The 21,777-nt window shown below is 41.5% G+C and overlaps 1 protein-coding gene across 2 annotated transcripts in view; it reads left to right on the top strand.

Annotated features, from left to right (window-relative positions):
• Positions 1-21,777, top strand: part of PLXDC2 (plexin domain containing 2) — a 463,255-nt gene that overhangs the window by 215,280 nt on the left and 226,198 nt on the right. For both annotated transcript variants that reach the window (XM_051821437.3, XM_089311513.1), the window contains exon 3: positions 17,411-17,557. In XM_051821437.3, coding sequence (XP_051677397.1) covers positions 17,411-17,557 — 147 coding nt within the window. The remainder of the gene's footprint in view (positions 1-17,410; positions 17,558-21,777) is intronic.

Below are 21,777 nucleotides of genomic sequence, written 5' to 3' on the forward strand. Positions count from 1 at the left end.
GATTAGATTTCTGTTTGGAAAGGATTACGGTACTGCATGGAGAGTAGAGTGAAGAACAGTAGGAGAATAGGAGGCCAGTGAGAGGTTCTTGAGAAAGCCTGAGAAATAGCATCATGGAAGCAATCTGAGCAAGTGTAGCCTTTCGCTGGAGTTCTAAAAAAGCTTAATCTCTGAAAGGAATCATAGAAGTGTTAAAAACATAGACTTTGGAGTTATACAGAACTTCTTTTATATCCCTGGGGTTTATGTGGGATTAGGGAAGCAACTCGGAGTGTCAGCCTCAGTTTCTTTGTTGTTAAAATGGTACCTAATTTGTTCAGTTTTGAGGAATAATATATATATATATATTTGATATATATTATATATATATATATATATTTGAGGAATATAATGCATATACTCCAAGCTGAGAGATTGGAGAGTCATAGCTCATAAGTGCCAGTTCTTATTACTGGTGATTGTCATAAATAGGTGAGTACCTATTATCTTAGTTTTAAAATAAGACATCCAAAAGAAAAAAACCAACCTATAGTGATAGATGGCAAGGATAAAATAAATGAATTGAATAAAGAGAGAATGTAGACCCCCACTTCAGGATTAGCTATTTCTTGAAGCTTGTTTGGTATATCTTTCTGTAGGGGGTGTGTCGCTTGGCAGCTTGGACTATCACATCCCTTTATCAGAGTGCCTGTTCCCATCCTGGCTACTTCGCACTTCTGATCCAGCTAATGCTAAGTGCCTGGGCAGCAGACAATGGCTCACATGTATGGGCTCCTGTCACCCACATGGGAGACACAGATGGAGTTCCTGGCTCCTGGCTTTGACTTGGCCTACCCCCAACTGTTGTGGCCATTTGGGGAATGAACCAATGAACCAGCAGATGGAATATTTCTCTCTGTGTGTTTCTTCCCTTCTCTCTGCCAATCTGAATTTCAAATAAATGAATCTTTAAAAAAGAAAAAAAAAAAGCCGGGAGTTTAAAAAAAAAACCTTAAGGAGCAGCTGAAGCACAGAATATGACACAGTATTTCCTTATTCCTCTTGTCATAGCTTATCCATGTATTTCTCACTTACTGTCTAGCCCCTTCCATGTTTTATATAATTTTATGATTTTGTAAATTATGTGTAACACAGGCCATTTATGCATACAAGAGAGTACTTCAGAAAGTTCATGGAGAAGCTGGTGCTGTGGCATAGTAGGTTAAACATCCTCCTGCAGTGCCAGCATCCCATATAGATGCCGGTTCGAGTCCTGGCTGTTCCACATCTGATCCAGCTCCCTGCTGATGGCCTGGGAAACAATAAAAGATGGCCCAAGTGCGTGGGCCCCTGCACCTGCATGGGAGACCCACAAGAAGCTCCTGGCTCCTGGTTTCGGGTCAGCCCAGCTCCAGCTTTTGCAGCCATTTGGGGAATGAACCAGCAGTTGAAAAATCTGACTCTCCATCTGTTTGTAACTCTACCTCTCAAGTAAATTAATAAATCTAAAAAAAAAAAGTTGATGGAAAGATAATTAAAAGATAAGTGTGTAAGTTTGTTTTGGTTTAAAGAATTCTGCATTCAGAGGGCTTCAAAAATATGAAAAATGAGTATTATGAAAAAGTATGTATATATATTAATTTTTGCACCAAAACAAATCTTTTAATTCCATTTCTGTTTAAAATTTTTGTATATTTGGGAGGGGAGAGAGACAGGCAGACAGACAGACTGCATTAGCAGGAAGCTGCAATTGGTAGCAAGAACCAAGGAATGATGCAGACACTCTGGATGTGGGATGCAAGTGTATTCACAGCTGCACCCAACACCCAACCCCTAACTCCATTTTTCCGCAGAGTTTTTGATGTTTCTTCAGATTTGTAGGTTGTTTTTAAAATTAAGTTGCTTTGAAACACTATTTTCTACTAAATTTTTCTTCTTCCTCCCCTCTACCTCTCCTTAGTTCTGTCTGAAAACTAATGTCATAATTCTTGGGGACAGTGAGACAAACTAAAACGATGTGAACCGTATTATCAGTTTGTTTCTGATGCTTAGTGCCATATATCCTGTTTAGGGGACAGTTTTTATCCTGTAAGATGTGAGGACAAAGAGAATTGTTTGCTGTGTTTTTTTCCAAAAGTAAATATACAAATATGAGTACATAGAGATACTCAAGGTTTACTTGTAGATTGTTTTTATTTATTTTTAATGCAAGTAATTAATTCACATTTGTTCTAAAGGCAGAGAGAGACACAGAGAAAGCTTTATCTGCTGGCTTACTCATTCCCTAAATGCCCACAGTGGCTGAGACTGAAACCAGGAAATGAGAATGCAATCCAGGTTCTTCCACGTGGAGACACAGGAAACCAATTACTTGAAGCATGACTGCTGCCTTCCTGGGTCTGCATTGCATTGCTGGGAAGCTGGAATCAGCTCTAGCTGGGAAATCAAACCCAGGCGCTTCAGTGTGGGACATAGGCATCATAACTAGTAGGCTGAACAGCCAGTCCTATTGCACTATTTTTTTTTTTTTTTTGACAGGCAGAGTGGACAGTGAGAGAAAGAGACAGAGAGAAAGGTCTTCCTTTGCCGTTGGTTCACCCTCCAATGGCCACCGCGGCTGGCGCGCTGCGGCCTGCACACCGCGCTGATCTGATGGCAGGAGCCAGGTACTTATCCTGGTCTCCCATGGGGTGCAGGGCCCAAGCACTTGGGCCATCCTCCACTGCCTTCCTGGGCCACAGCAGAGAGCTGGCCTGGAAGAGGGGCAACCGGGACAGAATCCGGCGCCCCGACCGGGACTAGAACCTGGTGTGCCGGCGCTGCAAGGCGGAGGATTAGCCTATTGAGTCGCGGCGCCGGCCCTCATGTTAGATTTTTAGAATACAATTCCGATGTTCTCATTCCATTAAATGGCTTTATCTCAGAGGTAGTTACTAATGTCATTAGGTGGATAACTAATATATGTGGATACTAGTCTTACTATTGAAAGTATGGTATTCTCCTAAAATTAAGCTTATATTCTGATAATTCTGTTCATTAGCAAAGATGACATAGTTTATTCATGGTCAAGTTAATTTCCATGATTGCTATTCATTCTGTGATTTTTCTGTTTAACACATGTTCTAAAAATGAGAGTGGTGTACGTGAGTCATTTTGATAACAGTGATATGCTTAGAGGTAAGGCAGTTATATAAAATTTAATAAAAAGGGAGGATTAATTTTTTCATGCTATTATTTTCTTTTATTAGAGAGTACAAATGATTGTTCATTCTGTAAATTATGTATTATATTCCCTGATATTTGAAAATTACTGCTTCAATAAAGGTTAGTAGCCAAAAAATGTAGAATGCTTACAATTTTTGGTTGCTATCAAAACCAAAATAAAAGTAGAATCTAATGCATTTTATAGTTTCCAAATATATTCACTTATTTATCTCAAGCAGATGTATGTTCAGTGTTGTGATGTTGACTATTTTTATTTTAAGTTCCATTTAATAATCTTGAAAGCAGAGACTTGGAAAGTTAATTTTGCAATGATGTGTAGAAGGCGAAGTAGTATTAGATTTTGACTCTAAATAAGGCAAGTGGCATCAGACCATTAGAAAAATCCCATTTGCAGCTGACCACTTTCTTGTCAATCACTGCCCAAATCTGGGAAGCTGAGATTTTGAAGACATGGAGATGTTAGAAAAGATGACTAAAGAAAAATTGTGTTTTGTGATATTAATTAAGAATAGGACAAAATCGGCCAGTGCCACAGCTCGATAGGTTAATCCTCCACCTGTGGCGCCGGCCCACCGGATTCTGTCCCGGTTGCCCCTCTTCCAGGCCAGCTCTCTGCTGTGGCCAGGGAGTGCAGTGGAGGATGGCCCAAGTCCTTGGGCCCTGCACCCCATGGGAGACCAGGAGAAGCACCTGGCTCCTGCCTTCGGATCAGCGCGGTGTGCTGACTGCAGCGGCCATTGGAGGGTGAACCAATGGTAAAGGAAGACCTTTCCCTCTGTCTCTCTTTCCCACTGTCCACTCTGTCTGTAAAAAAAAAAAAGAATAGGACAAAATCTAACTAGTTCAAACATATTAATATATCTGCCACTTGAAATGCCATACTGGATAATTTGGGGGTAGTAGCAGTTACCTTGGAAATGGGACTATTGATCAAGTAGATGCCGTTTGGTAGAAAGAAACTGTCCACTATTTCCACAATATGTTGGTAAGTAATGTGAAATTAGTAACTCAGAGTTTTTAAAGTTGCTTCTAAGTAAGTTTTCCCATAGTTTAAAGAAATATATAAATAGTAGTTAGTTATCATTTTTTTGGTTAAGAAACATGCCAAAACAGGGAACTGTATGGGTTTTCCAAAAGCCCTCTTATATTAGAAATATTAAATGGCAAATTTGATTAGTTCTAGAAACTTATATGAGGTTTTCTGTTTTACAAATCCAGACTTACTAAAGAAAATATGTATCTGCTCTGGACTGAATTCTGTCCCTCCTCAATATGGAGGTAGTGCCTTTAGGAAGTAATGAGGAGTGAAGGAGCTCCTGAGGGTGGAAACCAATCCTATGGGATGGGGAAACCCCCGGGAGCTCTCTGTGCTTTGTGGGAATGCAGCCAGAATGTAGTGCTTCTAAGCCAGGATGAGGACTGTTGGGAAAAGTGAGTCAGCTGAAGCTTTGATCTTGGACTTCTCAGCCTTCAGACTGAAAACTTAATTTCGTTTGTTTAAGCCACCTAGCATTTCGTTATGGTAGCCCCTGTGACCAAGGCAGTGTATAGATAATGCCCAATTCCTATCCTGTCATGATGCCAAATTTTTAAAAATTTTGATGATGTTTCCGATTTTCAAGACATGTTCAGGCCCTCCACACTGTGGTTGTTGTTCATTTTCAGTTAATTGGAAAAATACTCTATGCCAAGTATTTCAGAGAAATTCAGTGGCACTTAAAGTAAACACACATTTTACCCATTCTAGTTATATGAGGCATTTGAGAAGTAGTGGTACAAACCTATGCATGACCCGTGATGTTTTCAGTTGGCATGAAGGGTACATACCAACCCTAGGGATTTTATACCCATCACAAATGTGAATTTTTTTTTCTGTCGTGAGGCAACCCCCAGCTTAGCAACATGGATCATTATATACCTGTTGAAATGATGTAACTAGCTACCTGCATTAGCTGTTCAACTACTGACTTTATTTCTTTTGTCAGAGATCACTTAAACTTGGCAAAGGGTCCTCTGACCTCAGAAACTTAATTGAAAGGCATTTTAAGGGAGATGAGCCCATTCAACCCCTTCCTATATGGACTGCAGCCTAGGACTTGCAGTGACTGTTTTGAGCTAGTCAGTACTTGAATCCATGTCTCTGAGCCACATTGTTTTAATGCAATTTTATGCATCTTAGTGGAAATCCCATATGCACTGTCACTATCTTTTTCAATCGTACGTTTTTGGTAGGTTTGTGAGCCCTCAGAAACCTGATGTAACTTGGCAACTCATCTTTCTAGTGGCCACTGTTTGAAGAGGAATCACTTGCTTTTCATTATAAAGGACTGACTGGGGTATTAGTAAGTGATTCAAAAACTTCCCAGACTCTCTGGCCTCTTCTCTCTAACTGCTCCATCACTGAGAGTCATCTCCCAGGATCCTTCTTACAAAGATGGAAGATTTCTTCCAGGGAGTAGACAAATGAATTATGGCATATCAAAGTGGAAAATACGTTCTATTTCATTTAATAAATGAGCCAACATAAACACATCTATAGATCAAAGTACTATTGTAATTGAATTGGAGTACTGATTGGTTAGTATTTTGAATGATCACAGTTAAGTGTGTTATGCTTCTTTGGCCATACAGCTCATGCATCTTTGCATAGTGTGGAGGACAGTCTTGTCCCTCAGAGATTGTGACTGGGAAAATGGAAACTTCTATAATAGAAATATTGCTTTATTGATATCTTGTCTGAATTACACAATACAACTCTGATCTTATGGTAAATTCACATACATACTGCATTTTTTAAAAGATTTAATTGGGGCTAGCACTGTGGCATAGCTGGTAAAGCCACTGCCTGCTGTGCCAGCATCCCATGTGGGCACCAGTTCAAGTTCTGGCTGCTCCACTTCTGGTCCAGCTCTCTGCTATGGCCTGGGAAAGTAGTAGAAGATGGCCCAAGTCCTTGGGCCCCTGCACCTGCATGGGAGACCTGGAAGAATCTCCTGGCTTCAGATGCTCGCAGCTCCGGCCATTGTGGCCATCTGGGAAGTGAACCAGTGGATGGAAAACCTCTCTCTGCCTCTGCTTCTCTCTGTGTAACTCTGACTTTCAAATAAATAAATAAATCTTCAAAACAAACAAACAAATAAATAAATGATTTATTTATTTGAAAGGCTGTTACAGGGAGGGCAAAACAGAGGCAGAGAAAGAGAAGTCTTCCATTCACTGGCTCACTCCCCAAATGGCTGCACTGTCTGTGGCTGGGTCAGACTTGTCGCTCCCCCTCTTCATGGAGGAGCAACACAGGACCCTGCGCTGTTCTTTCGTCTGCTCGGCCCTCCCCGGGTTTGCTGCTGGTTCTTCCCGGGTTGGCTACTGTCCCTTCCACCTCCGTGGAAGGGCAGTTCCCCCTGGCCACATTCCCCACTTCCGCAGGGGAGCGGCACACCGCCGGCCGGCTTTCTCGGGGGCTGCACAGGTGTTCCTTCAGCTAGATGTTCCCCTTAGATGTTCCCCGTGCATGCCGTCTCTCTCCTCCTTTATAGTCCTCCTCCGCCAATCCTAACTCGGCTGCCCACACACCGAGTATGCTGCTCTCCAATCAGGAGCAAGTCCTACAGTTTATTGGTTGAACTGGAGGCAGCTGTGCGGAAGCTGTTTACTTCTCTCCCAGCGCCATATTGTGGGAGAGCAGATGCATAGAATAAGTCTTAATTCCAGTAACTCAGTCTAGTCCGGTTTGCTCCCCACAGATCCCCCTTTCTTTTTATTTTTGGCGTTGATACGCGCCTGTCTTCGGTGTCCCGCGGCACACACTCTGCTCTACTTGCTAGAGTTGCCACAGGTTCTTACAAGTCCTATCAATCAGGCAAACCGAATCCGGGTCCTCTCTTCGCCATGTTGTGAGGAGGTTTTTAGGCGCTGGTGCGTGCCTGTGTTCGGTGACCTGCGGCTCACACTTTGGTCAAGCCGCCTGCTGGCACTTACCGCCTTAATCAGGCAGACCGAATCCAAGCTTTCTCATTGCCGTATTGTGGGGGAGACTTATTAGTGTTGGTTCGTGCCTATCTTCGGTGACCTGCAGCTCATACTCTGGTCGAGCTGCTTGCTGGTGCTTACCGCCTTAATCAGGCAGACCGAATCCAAGCCTCCTAATTGTTATATTGTGGGGAAGCCTTACTGATGTTAATTCGTGCCTGTCTTCGGTGACCTGCGGCGCATAAGCTGCTAGCCGCCGCAGGTGCTCATCGCCTCACTTAATCAGGCAGACCGAATCCAAGCTCTCACATTGCTGTGTTGTGGGGAGGCCTTTCTCTTTCTCTATTTCTCTATCTCCGGGCATTCCTATCTCTCCCATTTTACTTCTGTCTGCCAACATTCCTATTTCTCTCATTTTACTTCTAAACTTCTGTTTCTCTTATCCCTGCGGCTTTCCGGCACCTCGCCCCGCCGGCGGGTTCCCGGCTCTGAGCCGCTTCAGCCCGCGCCTCTCTCATCTGCGCGGCTCGGCTTTGCGCGCACACTCCGCGGTCTCGCACTTAACCCTTTCGCGTCTGAACCACGGCCTCGCGCCAGCCACGCGTTCCCTATGTACTTGAGCCCCGCACGCTCTGTCTGCGTGCGGCAGCCTCCACGAGTCACACAGCGTAGCTTACGTGTCCGCCACTAGCATTCAATCTAAGTTCCCCGGGCTAGCCTGGCGAATTCAACCCAGCTTACGTCTCCGCCCCACGGTTTGGCTTCCCGTCCTTTGCTCCCCGGGCTAATCAGACGGATCCCAACCAGGCTTACGTTTCAGCTTCTGGTTTCAACTTTTCGCCCCCCATTCCCGGGCTAACTTGAGAATCCCAAAGTGGCTTTCGTTTCCGCCTCGGCCTGCCCCCCGCGGCTTCAATTTCCCTAACATTTTTCTCTACCCGGTATGTTTCCCCAAACTTTCCTCCAACGATATTCCTCCCTCATTTCTCCTGGCCTCTCCCCACAGTCCGCGTCCAAGTCTGTTTGTTCTAGCTTTCACTTTCGCTTTCGACCTTAGAGATTTCTCCCAGCTTCCCCCCGTAGTCCGTATCCGAGTCTATGCCTAGGCTTTCAATAGCTTCTTCCGGCACCTTTATCGTCCGGCTTTTCCCTAGGCTGTTTGCTAGTCTCTCTCTCCGGTAATTTCCCACTTCTTCCCGTTTCTTCCCTCCTAAGTTTCATATCTGTCCTGGGTTTCCTATCCGAGCTAGATTTCCTATCCGAGTCACGGCACCATTATGTCGCTCCCCCTCTTCATGGAGGAGCAACACAGGACCCTGCGCTGTTCTTTCGTCTGCTCGGCCCTCCCCGGGTTTGCTGCTGGTTCTTCCCGGGTTGGCTACTGTCCCTTCCACCTCCGTGGAAGGGCAGTTCCCCCTGGCCACATTCCCCACTTCCGCAGGGGAGCGGCACACCGCCGGCCGGCTTTCTCGGGGGCTGCACAGGTGTTCCTTCAGCTAGATGTTCCCCTTAGATGTTCCCCGTGCATGCCGTCTCTCTCCTCCTTTATAGTCCTCCTCCGCCAATCCTAACTCGGCTGCCCACACGCCGAGTATGCTGCTCTCCAATCAGGAGCAAGTCCTACAGTTTATTGGTTGAACTAGAGGCAGCTGTGCGGAAGCTGTTTACTTCTCTCCCAGCGCCATATTGTGGGAGAGCAGATGCATAGAATAAGTCTTAATTCCAGTAACTCAGTCTAGTCCGGTTTGCTCCCCACAAGACTGAAGCCAGGGGCCAGGAGCTTCTTTTGAATCTTCCATGTGGGTGCAGGGGCCCAAGTACTCGGGCCATCTTCCACTGCTTTTTCAGGTGTATTAGCAGGGGGCTGGATTGAAATTAGAGCAACTGGGACTTGAGCCAGCATCTAAATAGAATACACACTGTAGGCAGAGGCCTAACCTTCTATGCCACAGCACCAGCCCCAGATGCTACATTTTTTAGGATATTTAACTAAATCCACATGAGTAATTGGTAAAATAAATTATGCCTACAAAAGTCATAGACAAGATACTGCTCTGGAGATAGGCCATGCTGCAACTAGATCAAGCAGGTGTGAGTCTAGGGAAATGATGAAGGGAAGTCCAAGAAACTGGAACACCATGCAGAAGACACACACAAGGAGAAGCGGTGCAATAATCTTATCTGACCGACAGGAAATAGATGGATGATTTTCATCCAAACACTGTAACAGTAAATTGAATTAAATTCCGTGTAATTGTTCTTAGTATCTGAAGAAGGCATTAATGTAATGTTTGCTGGTGGATACTGAGGGCTATTCCAGGATAATTGTGCCTATCGTCCTGAAAGTGTCTGGGGCTGATTTCGTGATACTGAATGCTTTATATTCTGTTCATGTTCTTTTGAGATGTGTTTAGATATGCTGGTGTAATTTGATTTTTTGACAACCCAGGAAAATAAAGCTAAACACACGCATCCACTTTTTGTTAATGAAGAAACCAGTCTTAAACAGCTGCCCACACCTCAGTCCCTGCAAGTCATCTAATGTAATTGGAGGTGGGAGGCGTGAATACACCATCTCTTCCCATAATCTGCTCCATCTCTTTGCATGTCGTCTATTCCCAGCTTAGTTGGGAGCCAGCACTCTTCCCACAGATCCTGTAGCTCCAGACTCCTGCTTTCTTCTGTGTGATCTTAACCCCCGAAAAAAGAATTCGATGCTCAGGAAGATTCACAGTTAAAAGAACCGAGGGGATAGTTGACCCCACTAAAGTGACAGAACTTGGTTAATGACCTGGAGCTTGAGAAGTGGGGATTAGTTGCTGACCTGCACGTTGAATGTCTTCTACCACTCTGCATCCCTCTGGTACCCCTAGGCACTCCTGAGCTTCCTTCCCCAACCCACAATTTTGTCAAGATGTAGCTGTCTCCAGCCTCCAGCCCCTTTCTGAGATCCTTGAATCATATCTTAGAAATCAGCCAGGAAAATAACTGTAAGGAAAACCTAAGCGAATGACTCTTTAAGTCCGTCATCAAATTATTAATATTGCCAAAACCTAGCAGTGGTTTTGAATAGTTCAGTTGTTACCTCCCATGCATTCTATGAAAATGTTTAGTGGGAACATGAAGATTCAGATTCCATTCTCAATCACAATTTAGTGGAATTGAGTATTTTCCTGTGTCTCTATTAATACTGATTTTATTTACAAGAAGTAGTGAAAAAATTGTACTCTATATAGTTAATTTATTGAAGCTGGTATTTTAAAGAAAAGACTTCATGGATATTTGTATATCAGCTATTTTGCAGAAAAATTTAAACTATTGACCTTGAAGATCTATGTAGAATATAGATTATTCATAGTATGATAAGGGATTCTTTAAGAACTTCCAAGACCTGTTATAGAATGTTTTAAAAAACAGTTAAGTGTACATAGCACATGGCTTTCTTCTCTTCATATATATTGCTGGCTTGATTCCAAAAAAATCAACAATTGATACGTTTGGGCATCTTCACATATTTTTTAATGCATTCTATGAACAAAAACAAAAGTAAAGACATTGGATATATATCATGTGCTTCTTATAAAATATTCAAATAATGCAGATCATGGGAGGTGGAATCCCTCTATAGCCCATCCCCTGAAATAAGCAGTCACTATGTGGCTGGTATCTTCAACATGCTCCTATATCTAAGGTCAGATAGAATGAAGAAAAAGATACATGAATAGACAGAGATATACATTATATTTGGATAGATGTAATTTGTGAAATTGAGATTATATCATGAATACTATTACTTGAAAAAAATTTTATGTATATATATTATATATATGCATATATATGTATTGACTGTTGGTGATATGTTTGCAAACTGTAGGCTGTTCAGGTTTGACTCAAAAGATTATCTTTTTTTTAAAGATTTATTTATTTATTCAAAAGTCAGAGTTACACAGAGAGAGGAGAGGCAGAGAGAGAGAGAGAGAGGTTTTCCATCCGATGATTCACTCCCCAGTTGGCCGCCAACTGCCGGAGCTGCACCAATACGAAGCCAGGAGCCAGGAGCTTCTTCTGGGTCTCCCACGCGATGCAGGAGCCCAAGGACTTGGGCCATCTACCACTGCTTTCCCAGGCCATAGCAGAGCTGGATTGGAAGTGGAGCAGCCGGGTCTTGAACCGGCACCCATATAGGATGCTGGCGCTTCAGGCCAGGGCATTAACCTGCTGTGCCACAGCACCGGTCCCTCAGAAGATTAAGAAGATTATCTTAAAAATTAAGCTTTTGAGCTTTCTACCTTTTTTTTTTTTTTTAGAATTTATTTATTTTGAAAGAGTTACAGAGAAAGGGAGAGAGGAGATCTTTCATCTGCTGGTTCACAGCCCAGATAGCCACAACATCCAGCACCAGGCCTGGCAGAACCCAGGAATCAGAAGCTTCATCCAAGTCTCCCACCTGGACCATCTTCGGTGGCTTTCTCAGGCCATTAGCAAGGAGCTTGATTGGAAGTGGAGCTGTGGTGATAGGAGCTGGTGCCTGTATGGGATGCCTAAGACACTGGCTTTACTCGCTATGCCACAAATGCCAGCCCCATGCTTTCTACTTTTTAAAACTATACCTTCAGATTGACCTATTGAATACCTGTTTTGGAATTGTAGAATACTTTTATAGTTTCATGACTAACAGCAATTAGTAATTGTGTAATTTCACTCAACATCATTTCCATGGAATTTGTGCTCACCATCAAAATTTTTGCTACAATTTGTCCATTCCTGTATATAGCAACATGCTAGATAAAGTTAATAGTTCTATAGAATCACTATAATAGGCACTTTGATTCACTTGTTGGTTGATTTGATTATATAATTAGATGTTATATTTTCAAAGAAGTTCTTATTGGTGGTATATTTTATGTGTTCGAAATAAGTTTGTTGGTACCAGATAAGGTCACTACCTGTGATGTCAACATCCCACTTGGGTACCTGTCAAGTCCTGGCTGCTCTGCTTCTGATCCACCTCCCTGCTAATGCACCTGGGAAAGCAAGGGAAGATGGCCTAAGTGTTTAGGTCCCTGCACCTGCATGGGAGACCCAGAGGAAGCTCTTGGCTCCTGGCTCCTGGCTCCTGGCTCCTGGCCTCAGCTTGGCCCAGCCCCAGCCATTGTGGCCATTTGGGGAGTGAACCGGTGGATGGAAGATCCCTCTGTCTGTCCCTCTCTCTGTGTAACTCTATCTTTCAAAAAACAAATAAGTCTTTAAAAAAAGAAAGAAATGTTGGCCAGCTCCGCGGCTCACTTGGCTAATCCTCTGCCTGCAGCGCCGGCACACCGGGTTCTAGTCCCGGTTGGGGTGCTGGATTCTGTCCCGGTTGCTCCTCTTCCAGTCCAGCTCTCTGCTGTGGCCCAGGAGGGCAGTGGAGGATGGCCCAGGTGCTTGGGCCCTGCACCCGCATGGGAGACCAGGAGGAAGCACCTGGCTTCTGGCTTTGGATCAGCACAGCGCCAGCCGTAGCGGCTATTTGGGGAATGAACCAGCGGAAGGAAGACCTTTCTCTCTGTCTCTCTCTCTCACTGTCTAACTCTGCCTGTCAAAAAAAAGAGAGAGAGAGAAAAAAGTGTTACCTTTATATGTAAAGTACATGTTGGTTGGGCAGAAATTCTTAAGTCATAACGTCATTCTTCAAGATGCTATAGACATTATTTCTGCTAGAAACTATGGAGAAGTATCCGGCTATTCAATTTTTTTTCCTGTTTATAAATAATTTGATTTGTCTTTCTAGAGTGCTGTAAGACTGCTTTTTCTTCTTTTAATCTTTGGGAAGTGTCACCAGAAAACTTCAAAGTGCATGGTATGCACATTCAAGTCTTTGTTTATCTTGGAAAAAAACATCTTAAGATATAAAATTTTTCTTTCTATGCCTACTATATGTGTACAAATATCTAATCTCCTCTTTTCCCTGTAATTTGTATGGTGGTATGATATTTTGTCAGCTTGGGATACTATAACAAAAGAACGTAGATTGGGTTAAACAACAGAAATGTTCTTATCCTTCTCTGGGCTAAAGTCCCAGATCAAGGTACACCTGATTGGATTCTTGGTGAGGAATCTCTGCCTCACTTGTAGACAGCCACCTTCTAAGAAGGCAGTAGAGGGGAACTGGAAGAGGAATGAAATGGGGAGCGGGGCAGAAGACAAAAGAGAAATGGAGGAGGGAGAGGGAGCAGGTGAGCAAGGGAGAGAAAGAGTGACTGCCTTATGTCTCTTATAAATGTAGGATCCTATCCCCCAGGTCTCCGTCTCATTCCATCATTTTACCCCCCTAAAGATCCCATCCCCGAATACAAGAACCCTGGGGACTGAGCCTTCAGCATCTGACTTTGGGAGAGGGGATGTAAACATTCAGCCCATACATCTGTCCTAGACATTTATATCATTATTCTTTTCTATTTCCTGTGTTGTGTATCATAAGACTTTCCTGTGTCCTGACAAGTAATTTACTCATGTTTATTCTCCTCATGTTAGCATCGATGTGCTCATCTCGGATTTTTTTTTTTTTTGCTTGAATACTGTCAGTTCACTCTTTTTCTTATCCTGTCCTTTTGATTTATGCTGTTAACATGATTTCAGATCATAGTTATTTTTAAACCATTTCTGAGCAATACAGTAGACATAGACGCTATTTTAAAATGACTGCCTTTCAGAGAACCGTATAGACCTTGGGAAGCCGTTCTTCCCAAAGTATGATACATTTATTAACATCTGAAAAGACATCTGAAAAGAATGATTCAAAATATAATATTCCTTTATTTGTTATGGGAAGATCTTCAAGGTAGCCAATTGATTGAGTGCTAATTAACTTTAAGAATTTTAATTGTGTTTTGTGAAATGCAGGGCTCATTCTGCAATATGCTCTTGATTTATTTTTTTATGATACTTAAGTGCATGTGGAGTTCAAATGCCACTTCTATACAAGGCAATGTGAGGCATCTGCAGAAATTATCTAATAAAATGGCCTCAGCACCCCTGGTAGAAAGGCAGCGGCATTTGGGCTTGTAATTATGTAGACTGACTTGTGCAGAATGGCTAAACTGTAGTGATGATGACTTTTCCTCTGCCTTTTCAGGGTTCGTCCTGTTTGCCCACAGCTGCGTATTTCCAGGCATTTTTGAGTAACATGGATTTATAGGATTTATCACTTCCCACTGTGCCATCTACTTTCAGGAACAGTTGGTTTCCTAAATGAATTGGCAACTAAGCCTATCACAGTAGTGTTTTGTTTTATTTTCTGTGGTGTTAGAAATACTTTGCTTTTGAGCAGAAAATGAAAATCTTTGTGCCTGGAGTGGCTTTTGACAATTCTTTAAGTACTATCATTTCTATAAAAAAGACAAGTCGTGGTTTGAATAATTTAGAAGTGCTCAAATGTCACATTTTTGAGGCATCTATTTCATGGCTTTCCGGAGTATCTGAGCCAAACACCTCTCTGGAATTTAACAACTTGTGTCTCTACATTCCTGGGTAAACAATAAATTGTTTTCCTCTTTGAATAAAAGTTGCCATGACAACTGGGCAAGCTTGGGCTATGGAAGTCGAACAGCAAGCTCTAGTCTTTCTTTCAGTATGTTCAAAGATGTGATATTTGGCAGCTCTAGTTTAAGTCAAAATGAAGGTGTATTTCACATAGCCATATCAGTGCTATACATTGTAATTAGGCAAAATCATGAATATTTTGTGCATCTTATTCATTATTTATGTACAATGACATTTTTGTACATTGTGATAAATTCAAGACTCTTGCTTAACTGGTTTCAAAGATTCAGGGATTATGAAAAATACCATTTATTTTACAAATGTTAATTTCAGCAATTATGCTGTACTCTGATTCCATGTTGACAGGAACTTCTCACAGAACGACTCACGCTCAAGGTGAGGATGTTGCTGAATACTTTATAATAGTAATATAATAATAGGAATAAAACAATTAAGTTTTTATTTAGACTTACTGAATATTTTTTTCAAAATCACGCTTCTTACTATTAATTGAAAAACTAAATGAATAATTATTACAATGATTAGATCTATGGTTTCTGGCAGGTTCTGTCTCTGCTATGTGAGTACCTAGAATATCAAAATTGAAGGGGAGGTATTTGTTATCCAGGTCAATAAATCTGTCAAGATTTCCTTATTCCATGTGACATAGGTTTGGCTGCAAGTAAGAGAAACTTGATTTTTTTAGAAACTTGATTTTTTTCCTTTGTGTGACAATAACCTAACAATGGAGTAGGGGGAAGAGAGGAGCCTGGAAAGGTTGATTAATGGGTACTAAGTTGCAGTTCCATAGGAATAAAAAGTTCTGGTGTTCTCTGGCACAGTAGGGTGACTGTAGATAATGATAATGTACTATATATTTCTCTCTGAAAACAACAACAAAAAGAAAACTAAAAATATTTTGAATGCTTTCTCCATAAAGCCTGGTTAAATGTTCGAGCAGACAGATATGTTTATCCTGATGGGACATTACACAGTGTATACATGTACTGAAACCTCACATGGTGTACCCCATAAATATGTACAATTTTTATGTGAGTTAAAAAGAAATAACAGTTAGAGATTTAGTGGTTTATGAAAATGAGCAAGTCTCACAATAGTGTCATACTCTAGTATACTTTGATCAGGGATCTGACTTTTTCGTCACAACGTTTATGATTCTGTCCTCATCTATGTGGCTCCCTAATCTTCAGGCAGAGTTTCCTCATGGTGGCAAAATGGAGATAATAGTGCCAAGTCTCACAGGAAACATCTCTGTACCCAGAACAAAGGGAAGTCAGGTCCTGTCTCCCCAAGCTCCTGAGCCTCACTAACTAGTCCTTCTTAGGTCATGTGCTCGTGCATGACCAATCATTGTGGGCAGTAGAATGTCAAGTGCAAAAGCGGTTTGTGTCCAGCCTCAGGGAAGGTGCCTACACTGGAAGTTCCCAGTGCAGCATGAGACCAGAAGGAAGAGGTGAGTGCATGGTGAAGACACAACCACAGTGCTTCTCACTCTCCTGGAACCCAGTCAGTCAGCAGCATGACATTCTGGAAGTAACTTAGAAATCCCGGTACTGAATCTGTGTCCCTCTTTCTTTTTATCTCCCTTTTCCTCCTTTTTTTTTTTTTTTTTACAGACTTTTCTTTCACCATGGATGCACATATCATTTGTATATGATACCCAGAATTTAATTGGAGGTATATCTAAGATCTTAATCTTTAAAAACAACAAAATATACTGTTGATACTTAATCACTGTTCTTAGCATTTACAGCTTGGGTCAGAGTCTTTTAGTCATGAGGCAAAAAATCTATTTAGATTACTACTTAGAATATCCATTTCCTTTCTGTAATCAATTTTATAGGTGTGCCTAATGACTTCTGAAAAAGTACCCAGGATTCTTGTTGTGATTAGATTTCTCAAGAGTAATTGCAAATTTTTTTAGTAGCACTTAGATAATAAATGGCATTAGACAAAATTCATATCCCTAACTTTGTTATGCAAATCATACTTTCTGTTCTATAAGCATTGTTTGTATGTTTACCTGAATGTTTAAAATATATTCTGTATAGTGACTCCTCAAGTTGATTAACACAATTGCATTTCATGGTGACAAGTTCTGTTTACATCAGAATTAGCCAAGAATCATGCAACTTTTCTTACTTCTCCTTAGCAAAATTGCCTTTTAAAACATTAAAATCTCTTTATTGAGCGGGAAACATAAAACAAAGACTTGGTGACAGGCACCATGGTGATACCAATAATGAGAATTAAGACAAAAGTGGAATTTAATAACCAAAATTGAAGGGGAAATATACAATCTCCATTTCTAGGACAATCATTTGAGAGTAGGCCCAGATCTAACTTTCTTTTTAAAGAGAATTTGAATTTGTTGTTACTCAAGTAATTATAGCTCAGGTTTTCAGCACATACTTATAAAAGAGACTTTTTGTTTGATGGCAATGATAAAGCTCTTTACTGTGGTAGAAGAGTATATATTTGCTTCTAATTTTGTATATCTGGCAATACTATTATATAATTTTATGTATGCTAATTATACATATTTATTTATCTTAATTCACTTCCCTTAGCAGTTATTTAAATAACTTGACTATTTTGAAGATTACTAAATTTTTAATTTCAAGAAGATTCTTTAAATGAGGAATTAAGAAACAAGATCTTTGTTGTTAATATACATTGTTTCTTATCATTGCAGGAGGATACAGATCATAATTACTATATATCTCGAATATATGGTCCATCAGATTCAGCCAGTCGGGATCTGTGGGTGAACATAGACCAAATGGAAAAAGACAAAGTAAAGATTCATGGAATATTATCCAATACTCATCGGCAAGCTGCAGTAAGTACTTTGGCAATCAATGTTTCTTTTTATCTGCTGTGAAAAAAATTGTTGCTTCGTTAGCCCTTTGTGATCATTTTGCAAGTATATTAAAGTCTATAACTGCAACTTAGGTTAATTTACTATGTTTAAGATAGTAAGAAAAATGAATTATTTTGATAAACTACCATGAACCAATTTCCTTAGTATGTCTGATTAATTATATGTTTTTTAATTCAAAGTTCAAATTTATGTTCGATTGTTTTCAATTTTTTTAAGATGCAGGAATTTATGGAACATTTTAAAAAATTACATAAATGTAATATGTTCCGTTTTACATGTACTTTTTCCTTCACCTTGGAAAAATTTTAACCAAAAATATTATGATTCCGGTAATATATGAGAGTGTCTCAAATAATTTGTGGTTGTGGTAGGCTTTGTAGCATAGCAGGTTAAGCCACTGCTTGGGTTGCCAACATCCCATATCAAAGTGCCTGGTCCCAATCTTGGCTTCTGATCCAGTTCCTTGAAAATGCACCTGGGATGGGTCTGGTTTTGTGGTGTAGCAGGTTAAGCCTCTGCCTGAGATGCCAGATGCTGGCATCCCATATGGGCACCAGTTCAAGTCCTGGCTGCTCCAATTCTGAGTCAGCTCCCTGCTAATGCACCTGGGAAAGCAGCGGAAAGATGGCCCTAGGCCTTGGGCTCCTGCACCCGTGTATCTTAGTATTGGCCCATTTGTGGAGTGAACCAGAGGATAGAGGATTGCTGGTGTGCTTGCTTACTCTCTCTCTCTCTCTCTGCCTTTCAAATGCATTTAAAAAAAAAAAAAAAAAGAAGAAGAAGAAAAGAAAATGTACCTAGGAGGCAGCAGATTATGGTTTAATTGCTTGAGTCCAGTGTATGAGACTGGATGGAGTTCCTGGCTTCTGCCGGACCCAGCCTGGCTGTTGCCAGCATCTGGGGAGTGAACCAGCTCATGGAAGTCTCTCTCTCCTCTCTCTCCTCCCTCTTGCTCTCTCCTCCCCCCGCCTCCAAACAAATAAACAATAAATATTTTTAAAAGCTTGTGTAAAATAGTTCAAATTATTCTGGTGCAAACATTTTTGAGATATATGCATTTTTTTCCACAATACAGATTTTCCATGAACTTTTTGAAAATTTATTATGTTTAAACTAAATTATGAATTTAAGTGAAGGAGTTTAATAAAAAGGAAACCCATAACATCTAGAAGGCATCAAGTTGATATTTCATTTAATTAAATCATTCATTTAAAATTATTATTTTACTTATTTGAAAGGCAGAGAAACAGAGACAGAAAAACAGGGAGACAAAGAGATTTTTCCGTCCACAGTTTTACGCCCCAAATGCCCAGAGTTGCCAGTATGGGACCAGGCAGAAGCTTGGAACTGGGAACTCAGTGCACATTTCCCACATGGGTAGCAGAGAGCCAACCACTTGAGCCATCACCTGCTGCCTCCCAGGGTGAATATCAGCAGGAATCCTGGGAGTAAAGCTAAGACTTGAACCCAGGCACTATGATCTGGAATACGGGCATCCCAAATGGCATCTCAACCACTGTGCTAAATGCCCACACCAAAAATCGGTATTTTAAGCCTATATTCATTATTACTAAGTGTGTTTCCCTAAATAAAGTATTCTGTGGTGCTGATTCTGCATCTGTGAAGTTGGAAGAGATAAGATACTAGTCCCAGCCTTTCTTACCCTACATGGTCATTGATAGCCTGTTCTGTGTGCCACAATGAATGCTCGAATGGATTAGGCTTTTCAGTCTTCACAATCCTATGGTTTAAATGTTAACATTTAAGTATTGCAGATAAGAGAGCCGAGTCTTAGGTCAGTTAACCTACCCAAGATTCTCCCACTAATAGTGTTGAAACTGGGGTGTGAAGCTAGGGAGTACAGTCAGTGTTAAAATGCATGCACAAAATTGATCGTATCTACTCCTCCAAATGTTCTGTGATAATCATTTCATAGTAAATTCCAGGTTTAATATCTCAAAAGTTATTTGATTTCACTGACCGGATAACAGATGATCCTGTTATCAGTGAAGACTTGTAATATTTAGTCTAGTGTGACTTAAAAGTGAAAGCAAAACAGCTATAACCTTTTGAGTGCTGTTGTCATTTTTGATATAAATATAGAACTAATAGAGTCAATGCTGAAGTTCTTTAGAGAAGCATTGATTTGATAAATGCTAAGCATTAACATTTTTGGCAATGGCCTTCATTGTTTATGTATGGAAATTCCTATATCAGGGATCAGCCATCAAATGGGAATTAATTATAGTTCATCATGATGATTCATTGGATATTCAGTGTAGAACACATTTTTAAAACATATTTATGTATTCTGGGCCAGGCTGAAGCCAGGAGCCAGGAACTCCATCCTGGTCTCCCGTGTGGGAAGCACGGGCCCAAGTACTTGGACCATCTTCTACTGCCTTTCTAGAAAGCTGGATCAGAAACAGAAGAGCTGTGATTCTAACTGGCACTTCAATATGGGATGCTAGTGTCTCAAGCAGTGGTTTACCCCACTGTGCCACAATGCCAGCCTGAACACATGTGTTTGTTAAGTCTAAGAAGCAAACACAGTAGCCACCTTCCCTTGCTGAATTCCATCAGCCTTTTCTTTTCCATATTCAATAACCTGAGGCAACATGAGAGATTCAGAAATTATTCACTGTGGGGTTTTGAAGAGATCTTCAAAAGAAGAGGAAATGAGAAAGATTAGATTGGAATTCATTCCATTTGACAGTCTTCCCACTGTATCACAGTGCCTACTAATGTAAAATACACTTTGTAGAAGTGTGACTATTGGTGTATCTGCACAGGGGTTCTGTGAAGTGGCCCAGTGCTGGTGTTGATCACTCCACCATGGGTTGTATCAATAGGCAGAGAAACAAGTTTGTCCGCAAAAACCTTACCTGATTTCTTCTTACACACAGATTGGGCCATTCTCTTTCTTCTATGTTTTCCCAAAGGTGAAGCACTTTGTGTCTTACCTCTCCTCGAAGGAGCTTCTTTCTATGTGGAATAGGGTTTTCTTGGTTACCCTGTAACCTCATCTCTCTGATAATCTTATAAAGAATTATGATGCTATAGATGACTTATTTTTTTTCTTAATGTTAAATTGAGTGAGTGACATTGTTGCTTTCACCATGCAAGGCAGGATAAACATAAATGATGAGACTTAAGATACTGTTTGCAACCTACTTAGTGTTCCAGGCATTGATTCTGGAATGCATAGAATATTTACAAATCTATTTTAGCTTTCTCTGCTATTGGCATAGCTTGGTTTCTTAGTTTTCCATCAGTATTTAACTTATGATCAAACCTTTCTTAAAATTAGAAGTTGTGTCCACTTTCTCATCACTACCGAAAGAAAGACATACACATATTGCTACCTAATGAGGTAGGTTTGCTGCCAATGCACACAAAGACCCATCTGTGAGGTGGGACTTCTGAGAAAAGAAAAGCTTTGTTTGTGTGACTGACCAGATGAGGAGATGGCAGCCCTGGCTCCAATCTGTGTCCCTAGTTGGGAGTCTGGGAAAAAACTTTGTGAGTTAGGTGGGGAAAGTTGGCAATGAGGAAGCATTGTGATCTGAGTTCTGACTGAGGGCTCTTGGAACCAGGCAATTTTGGTTGAGGTTTACAGCAAGAGGGATTTCAGCACCTGGGTCTTCTGGTCAATGTGTTGTAGGAATCAGGACCCCAGCTGGCCTCCCAGAGACCCCTGCTAGACTTGGTCCAGGTTCTTGTGTTCCCACCTATAGAAAGACAGCTCGCTTACCACGGGTACAGGAGAGCAGGAAAGCAGGATGTGTTGATGAGCAGAGGGTCAGTGCACATTCAGGTGTGAATGCTGGAGACCTCACACAGGGAAATTGTCCCAGTCAAGGCTGGGTGGGCTGTCCTTTTGTAGGGCGAGGGGTGGTGCTTGCAGCAGAGTCTGACTGGGTTTTCAAAGAAGGCAGGGTTTGGGGTGGGGCTGCAGCACTCCTGAGTGGTTGCCTCCAGGAAGTCCTGGGGTCTCCTGCATGATGCAAAGTGAGGCTTAGGTGCATGGGGCGTGGGTGTGCTGAGCTTTCATCCCTGTTGAATGGGAATAGAAGGTGGTGGGGATTGGGGCAGTGCAGGCAGCGGGCGTGTTGTTAGTGCTTAGCTCCTTGCTGCTGACTAGCTGTTTGCCTACCCATATCCAGTGGAAAGAGTTA

This window comes from Oryctolagus cuniculus, chromosome 13, assembly GCF_051225735.1.
Source record: "Oryctolagus cuniculus isolate XC-2025 breed Fujian yellow rabbit chromosome 13, ASM5122573v1, whole genome shotgun sequence".
NCBI classification, from domain to species: Eukaryota; Metazoa; Chordata; class Mammalia; order Lagomorpha; family Leporidae; genus Oryctolagus; species Oryctolagus cuniculus.